The 12699-nt window shown below is 47.2% G+C and overlaps 6 protein-coding genes across 6 annotated transcripts; 4 read left to right on the top strand and 2 right to left on the bottom strand.

Annotated features, from left to right (window-relative positions):
• The first annotated feature begins 58 nt into the window (after positions 1 to 58).
• LOC6594958 (tRNA pseudouridine synthase A) lies at positions 59 to 1726 on the top strand. The gene is made up of 4 exons (XM_002020290.2): positions 59 to 166; positions 228 to 725; positions 791 to 1061; positions 1126 to 1726. The coding sequence occupies exons 1-4, from the start codon at positions 127 to 129 to the stop codon at positions 1652 to 1654; spliced, it is 1338 nt and encodes a 445-aa protein (XP_002020326.2). The 5' UTR covers positions 59 to 126; the 3' UTR covers positions 1655 to 1726.
• LOC6594959 (signal recognition particle subunit SRP72) lies at positions 1652 to 3865 on the bottom strand. The gene is made up of 3 exons (XM_002020291.2): positions 3713 to 3865; positions 1923 to 3645; positions 1652 to 1850 (listed from the first exon to the last, which is right to left on the bottom strand). The coding sequence occupies exons 1-3, from the start codon at positions 3822 to 3824 to the stop codon at positions 1721 to 1723; spliced, it is 1965 nt and encodes a 654-aa protein (XP_002020327.1). The 5' UTR covers positions 3825 to 3865; the 3' UTR covers positions 1652 to 1720.
• A 378-nt stretch (positions 3866 to 4243) lies between these two features.
• LOC6594960 (septin-2) lies at positions 4244 to 6145 on the top strand. The gene is made up of 2 exons (XM_002020292.2): positions 4244 to 4426; positions 4865 to 6145. The coding sequence occupies exons 1-2, from the start codon at positions 4279 to 4281 to the stop codon at positions 5974 to 5976; spliced, it is 1260 nt and encodes a 419-aa protein (XP_002020328.1). The 5' UTR covers positions 4244 to 4278; the 3' UTR covers positions 5977 to 6145.
• A 271-nt stretch (positions 6146 to 6416) lies between these two features.
• On the top strand, positions 6417 to 9386 carry LOC6594961. Its single transcript, XM_002020293.2, has 8 exons — positions 6417 to 6493; positions 6574 to 6722; positions 6786 to 6934; positions 7396 to 8266; positions 8329 to 8448; positions 8510 to 8674; positions 8748 to 8856; positions 8917 to 9386. Exons 2-8 carry the CDS (start codon positions 6662 to 6664, stop codon positions 9158 to 9160), a joined length of 1719 nt encoding a protein of 572 aa, XP_002020329.1. The 5' UTR covers positions 6417 to 6493; positions 6574 to 6661; the 3' UTR covers positions 9161 to 9386.
• A 1160-nt stretch (positions 9387 to 10546) lies between these two features.
• Positions 10547 to 11320, top strand: LOC6594962. The gene is made up of 3 exons (XM_002020294.2): positions 10547 to 10615; positions 10667 to 10937; positions 10995 to 11320. Exons 1-3 carry the CDS (start codon positions 10547 to 10549, stop codon positions 11273 to 11275), a joined length of 621 nt encoding a protein of 206 aa, XP_002020330.2. The 3' UTR covers positions 11276 to 11320.
• Positions 11305 to 11936, bottom strand: LOC6594963 (signal recognition particle 14 kDa protein). Its single transcript, XM_002020295.2, has 4 exons — positions 11890 to 11936; positions 11758 to 11830; positions 11581 to 11681; positions 11305 to 11524 (listed from the first exon to the last, which is right to left on the bottom strand). The coding sequence occupies exons 1-4, from the start codon at positions 11911 to 11913 to the stop codon at positions 11393 to 11395; spliced, it is 330 nt and encodes a 109-aa protein (XP_002020331.1). The 5' UTR covers positions 11914 to 11936; the 3' UTR covers positions 11305 to 11392.
• Positions 11937 to 12699: the final 763 nt, after the last annotated feature.

Here is a 12699-nt window from a genome sequence, read left to right as displayed (position 1 = left end):
GTTCATCAGAACTAATGCATGATTTTTTGATGCAACAGCTGTTCTCGTAAAAAGAAGAAGAAGAACCATACACGTGCGGGTGTTTTTTTTGGTGCCCCACTGCAGATTCAGCGCTCTCTTAATTTAATGTTGTTTAGCCATATATTGAGCAGCTACACGAAGGCAGGTTAATTATTATTAAATATTGAAATAGGCAAACCCTTCATCAAAGCCTTATCCACCCACAGTTCGCCTGAAAACACTGTTGCTGACTGAAAGCAAACATTGCCACCGCTACAAATCTTTCGCTGCCGCCATGTCAGAGGCCCTGGACAAGCTGGAGCTGGATAATGCCGCCAGAAAGGCAGCCAAAGCTGTTGAGGATGAGGCCGTGAAGGATACGAACCGCATCAAAAGGAATTTGAAGCGCAAGAAGTGGGTGGACTGGAAGACGCAAGACGATGAAGTTGCGGCAAACGGCAACAAACGCGCTCCCTTCGATCCCGCCGATCGCATCAAGCGCAAGAAGAGCGCCATTCTCTTAAGCTACTGCGGTGCCAACTATTATGGGATGCAGCGCAATCCCGGCATGCAGACCATCGAGGAGGAGCTGTTCAAGGCCATGCTGAAGCACAAATGGATAACGGAGGACAGTTTCGATCAGGTGCAGATTGCCTGCTTTCAGCGTGCCGCCCGCACCGACAAAGGTGTTTCGGCTGCTCGTCAGATCTGCTCCGTGAAGCTGCGTATGTGAAAGAAGGGCTTGTCTTAACAGTGGGATAAACACTAACCATATCCTTCTTTTCTCCAGCTGAGGAGCTAGACTTGGAGGCCTTCAACGCCGATCTACCTGAGCAGATCCGTTTGTTTGGCGTGGAGCGCGTCACCAAGGGCTTTAACGCCAAGGACCAGTGTAATGCTCGAACCTACACGTACACATTGCCCACCGTGGCCTTTGCCTCCTGCGAGGCGGAGAGCGAGCAGGATACGTTTCGTATTACCCCTGAGCTGCTCGATAGGGTTAAGGAGACGCTGAAGCTCTATGAAGGCACGAAAAACTTTCACAATTTCACCAGCAAAAAGTTAGTCCGGGCTGTAAACCATTTAAACACATTAACAACAAATTGATGTATTTTTTTCCTGTAGAAACTTTTTGGATCCCTCGGCCAAGCGCTTCATCATGGCCTTTACCAGCAGCGAGCCCTTCCAGAGTCCACAGGGCGTGGAGTTCGTCACGCTAAAGGTCAAAGGGCAGAGCTTCATGTTGCATCAAATCAGGAAAATGGTAGGCCTGGCCATTGCCATTGTTCGGGGCAATACGACGGCCATCACGCTGGAGAGGGCGCTGACCGAGGAACGCCTGGATCTGCCCATGGCTCCTGGGCTGGGCCTGGTGCTGGACACAGTACACTACGAGCGCTATAACGAACGCTATGGCAAGGATGGCATACACAATCCGCTGACGTGGGAGGCGCAGGAGACGCAGGTTCAGGCGTTTGTTGAGAGTCAGATCTTTAGTCAAATTTACAAAACAGAAGCCGAGCAACGCAACATGCTCGACTGGATAGGCACACTGCACTACCACTCGTATGACACGCGTAAGGATGAACCACCGCCGCCGTCGGGTCCGGCGGGCGGAAAGTCCAGCAAGCCAGAGGACGACAACGATGAATAATCAGCCTTAGGGTTATGTAAACCAGTTTCGTTTAATTAGTGTTTGAATAAAATGCATTTCTCTAGCTTAGAAGCGACCGCCCTTCTTCTTTTTGTGGCCACCCTTGCGATGCTGTTGCCTGGGCCCAGGGGTAGTCTCCTGAAAGACGGGCGTCACAGGGGAATTCTTGGTTATATTCACGCGGTTCGACATGTCGCTGAAAGAAAACGAGAAGGAGATAACAATTAGAAACACTCGAACTCGAACGATCTCCAAAAACTCTACTCACTATTGATCCGCTGCTCCCGAAGCCATGCCCTGAGAGCCCTTGATGATGTCCTTGCCGCGGGCACCGCCACGCTTCTTCCGGAAGCCAGTACGCTCATACTTTGGCAGCCATCTCTCCGAATCCGGGGCCACCTCGGCATTGTAGTTCTTGGGCAGCTTGCCCTTGCGCTTCCGATTGTGGCTCTTCTTCTTATCCCCGGGAGTGGTGGGCGACGGTTCGATCTTGGAGTTGGCCGACTTCTTGGCCGCCTTGGCGGACATCACCCAGTTGGCCGCCTCCAGGGCATCGATTTCGGAGGCCGTTGTCAATGTTTCCAGCTTGGGCAGCTTCCGACTTATTTCGAGAGCCCGCTTGGGATTGAACTGCGCGTAGGCGATGACCAACTGGGCCAGCACCTTCATGTCATTGGGATTGAGCTTCAGCAGCTCCTCCAGCGAGCTGGCCGCAGTCTCCGAAGCACCGCCACGCAAATGGAACTCTGCAGCCTGACGCCACATATCCGACAGGTCCCCGCTGCTGACATTGTTCTTCTTGTACCAGTCCACGGCGGACTTGAGCAGGGCCGAGGCGGCCGTCTTGTTGTCCGTGCCCAGATAGAGGGAGACCAAAGCGGACACAATGCCGGGCTTGTACTTGGCCTCGCCCAGCGACAGCAGCGTCTCAATGGCATCCCGACGATTGCCCTGAAGCAGCTGCAACTGAATGATGGCAAACTTGCTGACAAACTCGTGGGATGGATGGGCGGCCGCAAACTTCTGTAGCTGCTCGATTGCCTCCTTGTGCTTCTTGTCCTTGCCCAGTTGGGTGCAGCGGATAAGCAGCGCCTCGAACTCCACGTTGGGATAGGTCTGGGCCAGCTTCTGGCTGAGCTGATGCACCTGATCGCTGGCATTGGTGTAGAGGGCCAGCAGGCAGTTGTTCAGAGCAATCACCTGCTTCTGGCGGGACGTGAGCTTCGCATCGCAGGCCTCGGCCATGGCGGCGCGTATCTTCTTCTTCGAGTCGAACACATTCTGATCCTTGTTGATGACCACGGAATTGTTGCTGGCCACCGCGACCAGGGCCGCGTCCTTGGGCTTGTGGCGCAGACACTCGGCGTAAATGGTGCTGGCCTCCTTGATCTTGCCCTGCAGCTGCAGGCAGTAGGCCAGCTGGACGCGTATAACATCCACTTCCTCGAGGATCTCCTCCTCCGAGGCGCCCTCCTCCTCAAGGAACTCGCGGCACAGCTTTTCACTGGTGCGCAGCTTGCGCTCCGCATCTGCAAACTTCTGGCGATTGGAGTGGATGCAGGCGCTGTTAAAGTACTGCTCGTATGTGTCTTCCGGCACCTCGGGTATGTCCTTGCTGTTGTCCAAGGCCAAGTTGGCTCCCACCGCACTGAGGTTGGTGCGGCGCTCGTCCTCGTACTCATCGCTGGTGTTCTTAATGATGTCCTTGTAGGACTCCAGGCACTCATCATAGCGCTCAAGGCGATACAAAATCTGCGTGCGCAGCTCCTTGAGGTTCGGCGGCAGCGGCTGAGCCCCAGCAGCATCGTCAATCGTCTTCAGTGCCTGCGCCTGCTTGTTCAGGCGGTACTCGCAGTAGGACTTCTCGAACACCAGCGCCGACAGACGGTTCTTCTCAATAAACTTGTACGCCTCCTCGAACTTCGACAGCTGCAGCAGGCATACCACCTTGCAATGGAGCGCCGTGGGGTCATCTGGGGCCACACCCAGGACTTTCGGGAGGGCGAACGAGAGATTACCAATAGGAACGAACACGTTGCAAACAAAAAGAAAACTTACTGCGATTCACAGCCTTGACGGCCTTGTCGAACTCGCGATTGTTGCCAAACTTGTGCACATCGGCGTAGGCTGCCTTAATCACAGCCTCCTTTGGATTCGCGTCCTTCGACATGTTTATTTACAGAAAAGAGGCCAGTGGGTAAAAAAATTTAACTTGTCGACGTGAACTTTCGATTTGCGTGCAGTGTGACCGTGGATTTACCGAAATATACCGTCTCATCTTCAAAATATACCGTAAATATACTCATACAAATTCCTTGTTTTTGATATTCCGACGAATATAAGCCTCAGCCCTGCCCACATCATTTTATCCGATTAATAAATGAATTTTCGACTTGACGTGAAAGAAAGGTGGCATGGATCTAAAAGAAAAATTTACAATCAGTAACATTGCTTAAATAGAGGGGGCGTAAGTGGGCTAAGTTCGTCTTTTCATCGGTATATTTACGGTATATTTTCAAAATATGACGATATATTTCGGTACATTCTGAGGGTCCCTGGCCGACGCCTTTTGCGCGATATATTTGGTCTGGTCGTTCGGTTTTTCTGTGTTGAATTGTTGCAAAATGACTGCTGAAGTGGATTTCGTCAATAAAAAGGAGATGCATCTACGCACTCTGAAGCAATCAGGCCATGTGGGATTCGATAGCCTGCCTGATCAATTGGTCAACAAGAGCGTTCAGAACGGATTCGTTTTCAACGTCATGTGTATAGGTGTGTATATACGAATGCACTATACTATTGGTGTGTGTGTATGCGGCGGCACAGAGTGAATCAACGAAGACGGACTTGTGTACACATGCATGCATGTGTGTGTGTATGTATGTTTGAAGTGGAGCTGGGAGTGGAGTGCATTGGACAGGGATCCAAATATTGTATGATATGACTCACGTACATATGTAAATGCATACATACTCGTGCATGTGTACGCTTTTAAACAATTGGAATTGGCGCAGACGGACGCCTTCAAATGATTAACATGCAGAGGGCCTGCCTACCACCAATCCAATCGATTTTCAATGCTGCTTTCTACAGATTTCACCCTGACACCAATGCCGGGCATGGCAGTCTAGTGCCCAATTGAGGCTCACTTATGGCACGATTTTGATACAAATTTTTCCCCCTTTCCATTTCCGTTTTCTATCAACGCAGGCGAGACTGGTCTTGGCAAATCCACACTGATGGACACGCTCTTTAACACGAGCTTTGAGTCGACGCCAAGCCCCCACACCCTGCCCAGCGTTAAGTTGAAGGCCCACACGTACGAGCTGCAGGAGAGCAATGTGCGGCTCAAGCTGACAATTTGCGATACCGTGGGCTATGGGGATCAGATCAACAAAGACGATTCGTTCAAGGCGGTCGTCGACTACATCGATGCCCAGTTCGAGAACTATCTGCAGGAGGAGCTAAAAATCAAACGTTCGCTGGTCACATGCCACGACAGTCGCATCCATATATGCCTCTACTTCATTTGTCCGACGGGCCATGGCCTCAAGTCGCTGGACTTGGTGTGCATGAAGAAGCTGGACAGCAAGGTGAACATTATACCGGTCATTGCAAAGGCCGACACCATTTCCAAGGTGGAACTGCAGCGATTCAAGGCGAAGATCATCCAGGAGCTGAACACCAATGGGGTGCACATTTATCAGTTTCCCACCGATGACGAGACCGTGGCCGAGACCAACACCAGCATGAATTCACACATTCCCTTTGCCGTCGTGGGCAGCACAGAGTTCATCAAGGTGGGCAACAAGTTGATACGTGCCCGCCAGTATCCCTGGGGCACGGTGCAGGTGGAGAACGAGACCCACTGCGATTTTGTCAAGCTGCGGGAGATGCTCATTCGCACAAACATGGAGGATATGCGGGAGAAGACCCACACGCGACACTACGAGCTGTACAGGCAGAAGCGCCTGGAGCAGATGGGCTTCAGCGATGTGGATAGCGAGAACAAGCCGATCTCGTTCCAGCAGACGTTCGAGGCAAAGCGCTCGAATCATTTGGCCGAGCTGCAGTCCAAAGAGGAGGAGGTACGGCAGATGTTTGTGCAGCGGGTCAAGGAGAAGGAGGCCGAGCTGAAGGAGAGCGAGAAGGACTTGCATGCCAAGTTCGAGAAGTTGAAGCGCGATCATGCCGAGGAGAAGCGAAAGCTGGAGGAGTCGCGGAAGGCTCTCGAGGAGGACTATCTTGACTTTCAGCGGCGCAAGCAGCAGTTGGCCTCGGCCCACCACACGCTTACGCTGGGCAAAAGCAAGAAGAAGTAAGCGGGCGGACGAACCGTCGTCGTCGTCGTCTGCTCTAAGCAATGTATTGAGTAGTATTTTGTGCGGTCTGCTTATCCCAAAGTAATTATTGCTTTTTCATCTCGTTGTATTTCATTTGTACTATTAAGTTTACTTCAAATATTAACATATACACACACACACCAACAGATATGTACGCAGGCATATATGATTATTTACAACTAACGAATAAAACGAAAATTAGTATTTTAAACATAACTAAAAAAAAACACGACTGATCGTTATTTTAAATTGCACTAATCAGTGTTGCCATCTCGATAAATTTTCCTCTCCAAAAGAGCAACCCTGCTGCGCAGAGTTGCCAGACAGCAAACTGCTATTTGCGATTCATTTCCACTGCAGCCTGCAGAAATTTTTTAGAACAAATTAAAAACGCAATAGAACTGCTATTGCAAATGCTGCACAGCTAGTAGAAAGCAGCTTTGCCTCGAAATCTAAAGCAATTAACCGTGTTCAACGTGTAGAATAAGCTATAAAAGTGGGTGTAAACGTTGTGCAAAAACGTCGTACCCTCCCTCTTTGTGTTTGTTTTTGATTTTTTTTTGTTTGTTACGATAGTCGAAGGGGCGGTAGCAAGGGAGCACCAGCACAAGTGATTTTCCACATTAAGCATCTGCGGGTCGGGGGACAATACGACATTGCGAAAATGACTCGCACAGTCCACACACTGACGGCGACGTTGATTTTCTACGCTTTTGTGGAAACAGGTATGGATGCATGGCCTGGAATCAATAATCAATAATAAAACTAATGATATTATCCGATTGCAGTTACATGTTTCATAGTTCTAATAAATGCACCCGACCAGGCGCTCATTGGATCCACGGTGAACGTGACTGCCACGCTCTTCGACGGCAACAAACCCGCCCCCGACGGCACCTACAAGTTCGTTTGGAAGGACAATGCGGGACATCGAAAGGTAACGGCCGCTGACGAAATCCCGTCCCAGTTGGCATGACTAATAATTCATTTTAATTGCAAAATGCAAACGCGTCTGTTGGTCGTGTGTGTTGGTGTGCTGGTGGGGCGTACGCCCATTTATGCCTGATTAAGCCACGAAAGAGAACACGTTCAGGCATTTCACCTGCCCGAAAGAAAGTAGACATATGCCCAGGCCTTAGGTTGGATTAAAAGCTAATAGTCATACAATTTTCCCCGGGGCCCAATTTTAGAATAGAAGCGAAGCATGGCTTCGCTTCGCTTCAATTGATATGGCGTCATTGGATTTAATGCTAATTTTATTTAAGCGCGACAGCTTTTCCGATCGTGCCTGGTACGCTGTTCTATAAGCGGTCCGTTTTTCCCCCTATTGTTGATTAATTTGCATTTTAAAAGCGAAACAACTATTATATTATTTTATTGTATATCCGTTTGCTGCAGGTGATTGAGACAACCCAAGCCGTTAGCAACTGGACATTGGAGTACACCAAGGATCACATGCAGCCGGGTGAGCGGGTCGTGGAAGTGAGGGTTGATAAGTCCTATCTGTTTTGGATAACGGTGGCGGAGAACAAGTCCAGCATTATGTTGGATGACACGCTGGGCGGCAGGCTGCAGCTCATTCAGGGCAATGCGTCGCGGCCGCACGACTTTGTTTCCACCCAAGGCGCAGTGAATCATAGTATATCGCTGTGGCCGGCCGACATAGAGTTTCTGCGGGAGAACGGCTATCACATTCAGACGTACTGGTTTCAAAATTGCACATATCTAGGCATGTCGAGTGCCTTGGACTATCTGGCCACATATCAGAAGGCAGAGCAATATTATGATATCGAGGTTCTGGTCGTTGCGTCGCTGGACTGGCCGCCCGAGCCCACGCCCTCCACGACCACTACTACTACCACGACCACGACTACGACAACGACGACGACCAGTACGACGACGACAACTAGCACAACACCTGCACCCACCACATCCACATCGAGCACAACAACCCCAGCCACGACGACCACAACCAGTACCACTCCCAAGCCGCCCACGCGCTCCAAACGCGACTTAATTCAAGCTATGCACGCCAATGCCGCCATTCTTGGCCTGAACTTAACCAGTGCCCTGAAGGAGCAACAGCAGAACGCAGATTCCTCTTTGAACGTATCGGTTGCTCTGGTCAATCCTCTGGGCGTGCGAAGGGTTTCCCATCTCACTGTGGTGCCTGGCGTGGAGCCGCCATACAATTGCGTGGACAGAAAGATCATAGCGCAGGATTCGCGTAAGATCTATGGGTACTTCCAGCATCGCATTGTGTCCAAGGGTGAGTTTAGCATAGTCCCATTTGGGTAATTCCATTTCATGCTATTTATTTCCATGCTCCAGATCCGGTTGTCAGCTTCGGTACCACCGGCAAGAACTGGCTGCAGCACTGGGAAATGCTTAGCCTAGACGTCAGCTGCAAGGGGTCGCCGCCATTCGAAGTGTGCGTGAAGGTCTACAATGGTAAGTGGACACCTCGCCCCAGTGAAGCAACAAAAGAAACCCTACCTTTGTGCCTTTGCAGCACCCTATAATGCCACAGGCAATGAGACATGCACCATCTATGATGTGTACAACAAGTGTGCGTTTAGCTACAAGCGTTACTTCTCCGAAAGTAAAACCATATTGTTTGTCATACGCAACGAGGTCTCGCAGACGGTCAACCAGGTCACCATCAACATGTACGAAGGTGTGTATAGATCTCTCTTTCTTCACTACTCCTTTGACGCTTGGTTGACGCTTTCTACTCGTTGTGTTTGCAGCCCAGAAGCAGTCGCAGCTTTCCGTAGTGGTTGTGCCTGTTACCTGTACTCTGATGGCCGTCATACTCGTGGTCTTTGGCGTGGCCTACTACATACAGAGCCGGAATCGGTGAGTTTTTACCTCTTTGCAAGGCAAAAGAGATTCTATATAATGTATTTTGGGGCACAGTTTCACCGTGGAAGTCGCTGACTTCAATTTCGGGGACACGCAGTCGGTGGACATGGAGTACAAGACGTTCTCGCAGCGTCTCATCGACAGCATACGCGATGTTTGGGCATGGCCGGGCCCACGGCGCCACTCGCAGTCCAGTACAGATCTCATGGCCGACGAGCCAACCAATTCGCAGGCGGGCGGCTTTGGCGGCAATGTCGGCGATGTGGATAGCAATCTGCGCTACAACACTTTCAACTGAACCCCGTCGGAAGAGTTAGGTTGGAATATATTGTTACCTATACAGATTAATCAATTAATTTAATTTCTACTCTTAAGTTATATATTTTTTGTTATGTATATCTATGATGTGCACGTTCTTGTGCGTTTAGTCATTTTCTTATTGTACCAGCACGCCGCGCTCTCGGGTGTTTTCTGGTGGAATCTATATGTACATTTATTCTATTGATTGAAGGAGTCTTTCTTTATGTTTTCATTCCTTTCCTATATAAGTATCCCTTCCCTCCCTCATCTTTGTCCACATTTACGCACACACACACACACACTTGCTCATTAATGGCCAAATGTCGAGTAATAATTACAAACGCAATATCGGATGTGTAGCCGGTTCGAGAACAATCCTTTCGGATATTGTACAAGACTGTCTTTGTTCCAACCGCAAAATGGAAAAATTTATACATTACATATGCGTATAAAGTTGTTCGTAAACGAGTTTATTGTTAGCATAAGTCAATTTGATTGTTCCCAATATGTAACGTGATCCAAATTCTATGACAAAGACACACATTTAAACACGCGTACACAAATATTCATTGTGATAGATAATAGAGAAAAACAGTATATGTATGTATGTTTAACGGAGAAGAACAGTTTAAAGAAACCCGTATACTTATAAAGATAAATGCTACTAAACACAAATCAAAACTTTGTTTTATCTTTGAATTGAAATCTAAAGTTCAAATTCGATAACTATACCATGTCTGTTATCGATATCCGTATTGGATTTGTGGCTGTATGGCACTGAGTTTAGCTGAGTATAAATAAAAAAGAAAGTGGAAAGCATGTATATTTCTTAAACGTAACAAAAACGAGAATTATCTAGAGTCTAGTAACCCTACTTGTCGATGGTCAGGTGAAAGGAATATTAAGCCGAATATAAAAATCGAGGAATATCTTGAGTTTTTTGTAAGTAAAGAGAAAGGCTATAATGGATCTACAAATATTTACAAACAATTTGTTCACCTGTTGAAATAAAGGGGGTTAAGAGGCCTAAGATTGCTTTTTCATCGTTATATTTCTTAGTGTCGGTATATTTTATCGATCTCATCAATCTATTAAATTTCATTTCCATTGTTATATAGAAATCCAATAAAAGCAAGTGCTTAAAATAAACCAGTCAATTAGAAAATAGGTTCATTAACTGTATAAAATTATATGGGCATGGCTGAGAGCTCTATATAGCTAGTAATATTTGACGGAATATAAAAATTTAGGAATATGTATAATAGAACTTGACTTCGTTAGTATTTTTACGGTATATTTTTTAAATGAGACGGTATATTTTGGTATATTTCCGGGGGCCGGACCGTATAGTTTAAAGATAAATCCACGGTCACACTGCATCAATATGTTTTTGAATGATCTTGGTCAGCCGCTGATTTTAGATGCCCAAAAAAAGTATGGACACTTCGAACAGGTAAGTAATGCCGATCATCAATCATATATATTCCCAATCTTGGTTTTTTAGCACAACGGAGCGCTTGTCTTGACGTCAGCCGCCTTCAAAGAGCATGTTGTGCCCACCGAATGGTGCGCATGCATCATTGGCTCCGAGGAGCATATGCTTCGGCTGCGATCGCAGGACAATTGTAAAGAAGTCTACAAATACTGCACTCGTCAAGTCATAAGTCCCAACAAACCGACTGAAGTGACCTTCGATCAAACGAAGATCACTTTGACGCTGATACCAGTAGGAAAAAGCAAAGACGGGATGAACATGACCATGTACTGCATAGAGAGTGAGTCTATCCTGTAAATTACGGCTTTCCAGTAACCATTGCAGACTTTAATTACAGATGGACACACGAGAACGCTGATTGTAGATGAATTGTCTGGATATTTGGATTTTCTGCCCAAAGCCTGTGCATCTGTTCATCGTGCCCTTGGCGAAGGCATTGATATAGTGTACATTGACGACGCGCTGCTAGGGGATAAAGAATTCATCCAAGATCTGTATGCCTTCGTGGATCTGATAAGACCAAAGCACATTTACGGGCTAAGGAACCACAGATTGCCCAAGTGGCTGCTAGATTTGTGCGTCCAAAGAGATCTCTACCCTCGTTCCATCGTATTATAATAGTTCAATAACAAGCGCACAAATACACATACGGTTGCAAATGCATTTAAAACGAATAACCTGGCAAACAGGCAAATAATATTTGTACCTAAACCCCGAATTTCTCAAGCCCTCCGACTATCCCTTGGTCGCTTTGGCCTTGCTCTTCACTTTCTTTACACGTTTCAAGCCGTCCATTTTGCTCTTCATGAACTGCGAGTACATTCCCATCATGGTGGGTACATCCTCCTGGCGCACAACTGTGGAAATCTGTCGAAAAATTGCCAATTAACGCTAATATTGTAAGGACTTTGGCGTACACTTACCTTTTGCGACTTGCACTGGGCTCGCACCAGGCACATGTAGACATCTGGCTTGGGTAACGGTGGTCTTCCAGCTCTAGGCACGGGTTTGTTGTTGCCATCGTCTGGAAGTGATAATGGGAAGTTATTACTAATTCGAATGCAAGTGTGGAATGGAATCAGCAAGTGTGCGATACTTACAGCGTTTGAATGTTACTGTGAAAGAAGAATCTTTCTTGGCCGCATTGGCAATCTTCTCCAAGCGGAGTATGAACTGTAAGCAAGTTTCGTTAGTTATTTCGTCTGAATTTCAAGTATCTTTCATTTATTTACGTTCGAATTGTCCAGCAAAACCATTTCGTGGCAACAAGCAGACGGGGAAAAAAGTGACACTGACAGTTGGTTAGGTATCTTTTAGCCCCTTTTGTGCGGTGAACCAGGGCTACAGCAATACGAAATTAAATGTATTTTAACAGAAAACTGATTAATTAGTAGTGTTATGGGTTTAGGTATTAGTAGTAATATCAAATCGAATACAAAAATCGAGGAATACGGTTTCCAATCATTATAAACAGTAATATTTTTCGGCATTTACCGCAAGTCGTTAAACTGGACTGTTCGTTTTTTCATCGGTATATGTACGGTATATTTTGAAATGAGAATTTATATTTCGCTATATTTCTGAGGGTCGGGCGGTATATTTTAACGATAAATCCGCGGTCACACTGATTTTCTTGCCACCACGTCTAGCTCACACACCTTGCAAATTTTATACTTTTCATAGTATCTTCTAGTATTTTCCAGTATTTTTTAAGACGCGTTATGGACTCACCCTCTAGACGAATTCACCAATGTAGAAACCGTGTAGAAATGCCACTTAGAGCCTTGTCCCAGTCCACATGGAGTACTGAATCGGATCGAACTCAATTTGTTCAAAAATGTCGGGAATAAAGGCGTGTCAAAAAGTGGATAACGGAGGTTTTATACACTGGCGCTTCCATGGGGCTTATATGGAAGAAAAACGGGCAAACATTTTTGAAACGTACACATATCCCCTGCAGGTGTCGCCTTTGGTAATTACATGAACATGTAGTTAGTATGTAGCACATGTGTAGTTAGCGTGTAGCTACCATGTAAAGAAAT

This window comes from Drosophila persimilis, unplaced genomic scaffold, assembly GCF_003286085.1.
Source record: "Drosophila persimilis strain 14011-0111.01,24,50 unplaced genomic scaffold, DperRS2 tig00000000-arrow-pilon, whole genome shotgun sequence".
Lineage (NCBI taxonomy): Eukaryota > Metazoa > Arthropoda > Insecta > Diptera > Drosophilidae > Drosophila > Drosophila persimilis.
The sequence above is the reverse complement of the archived record's forward strand: the minus strand, read 5'-3'. Positions and strand labels throughout refer to the sequence as shown.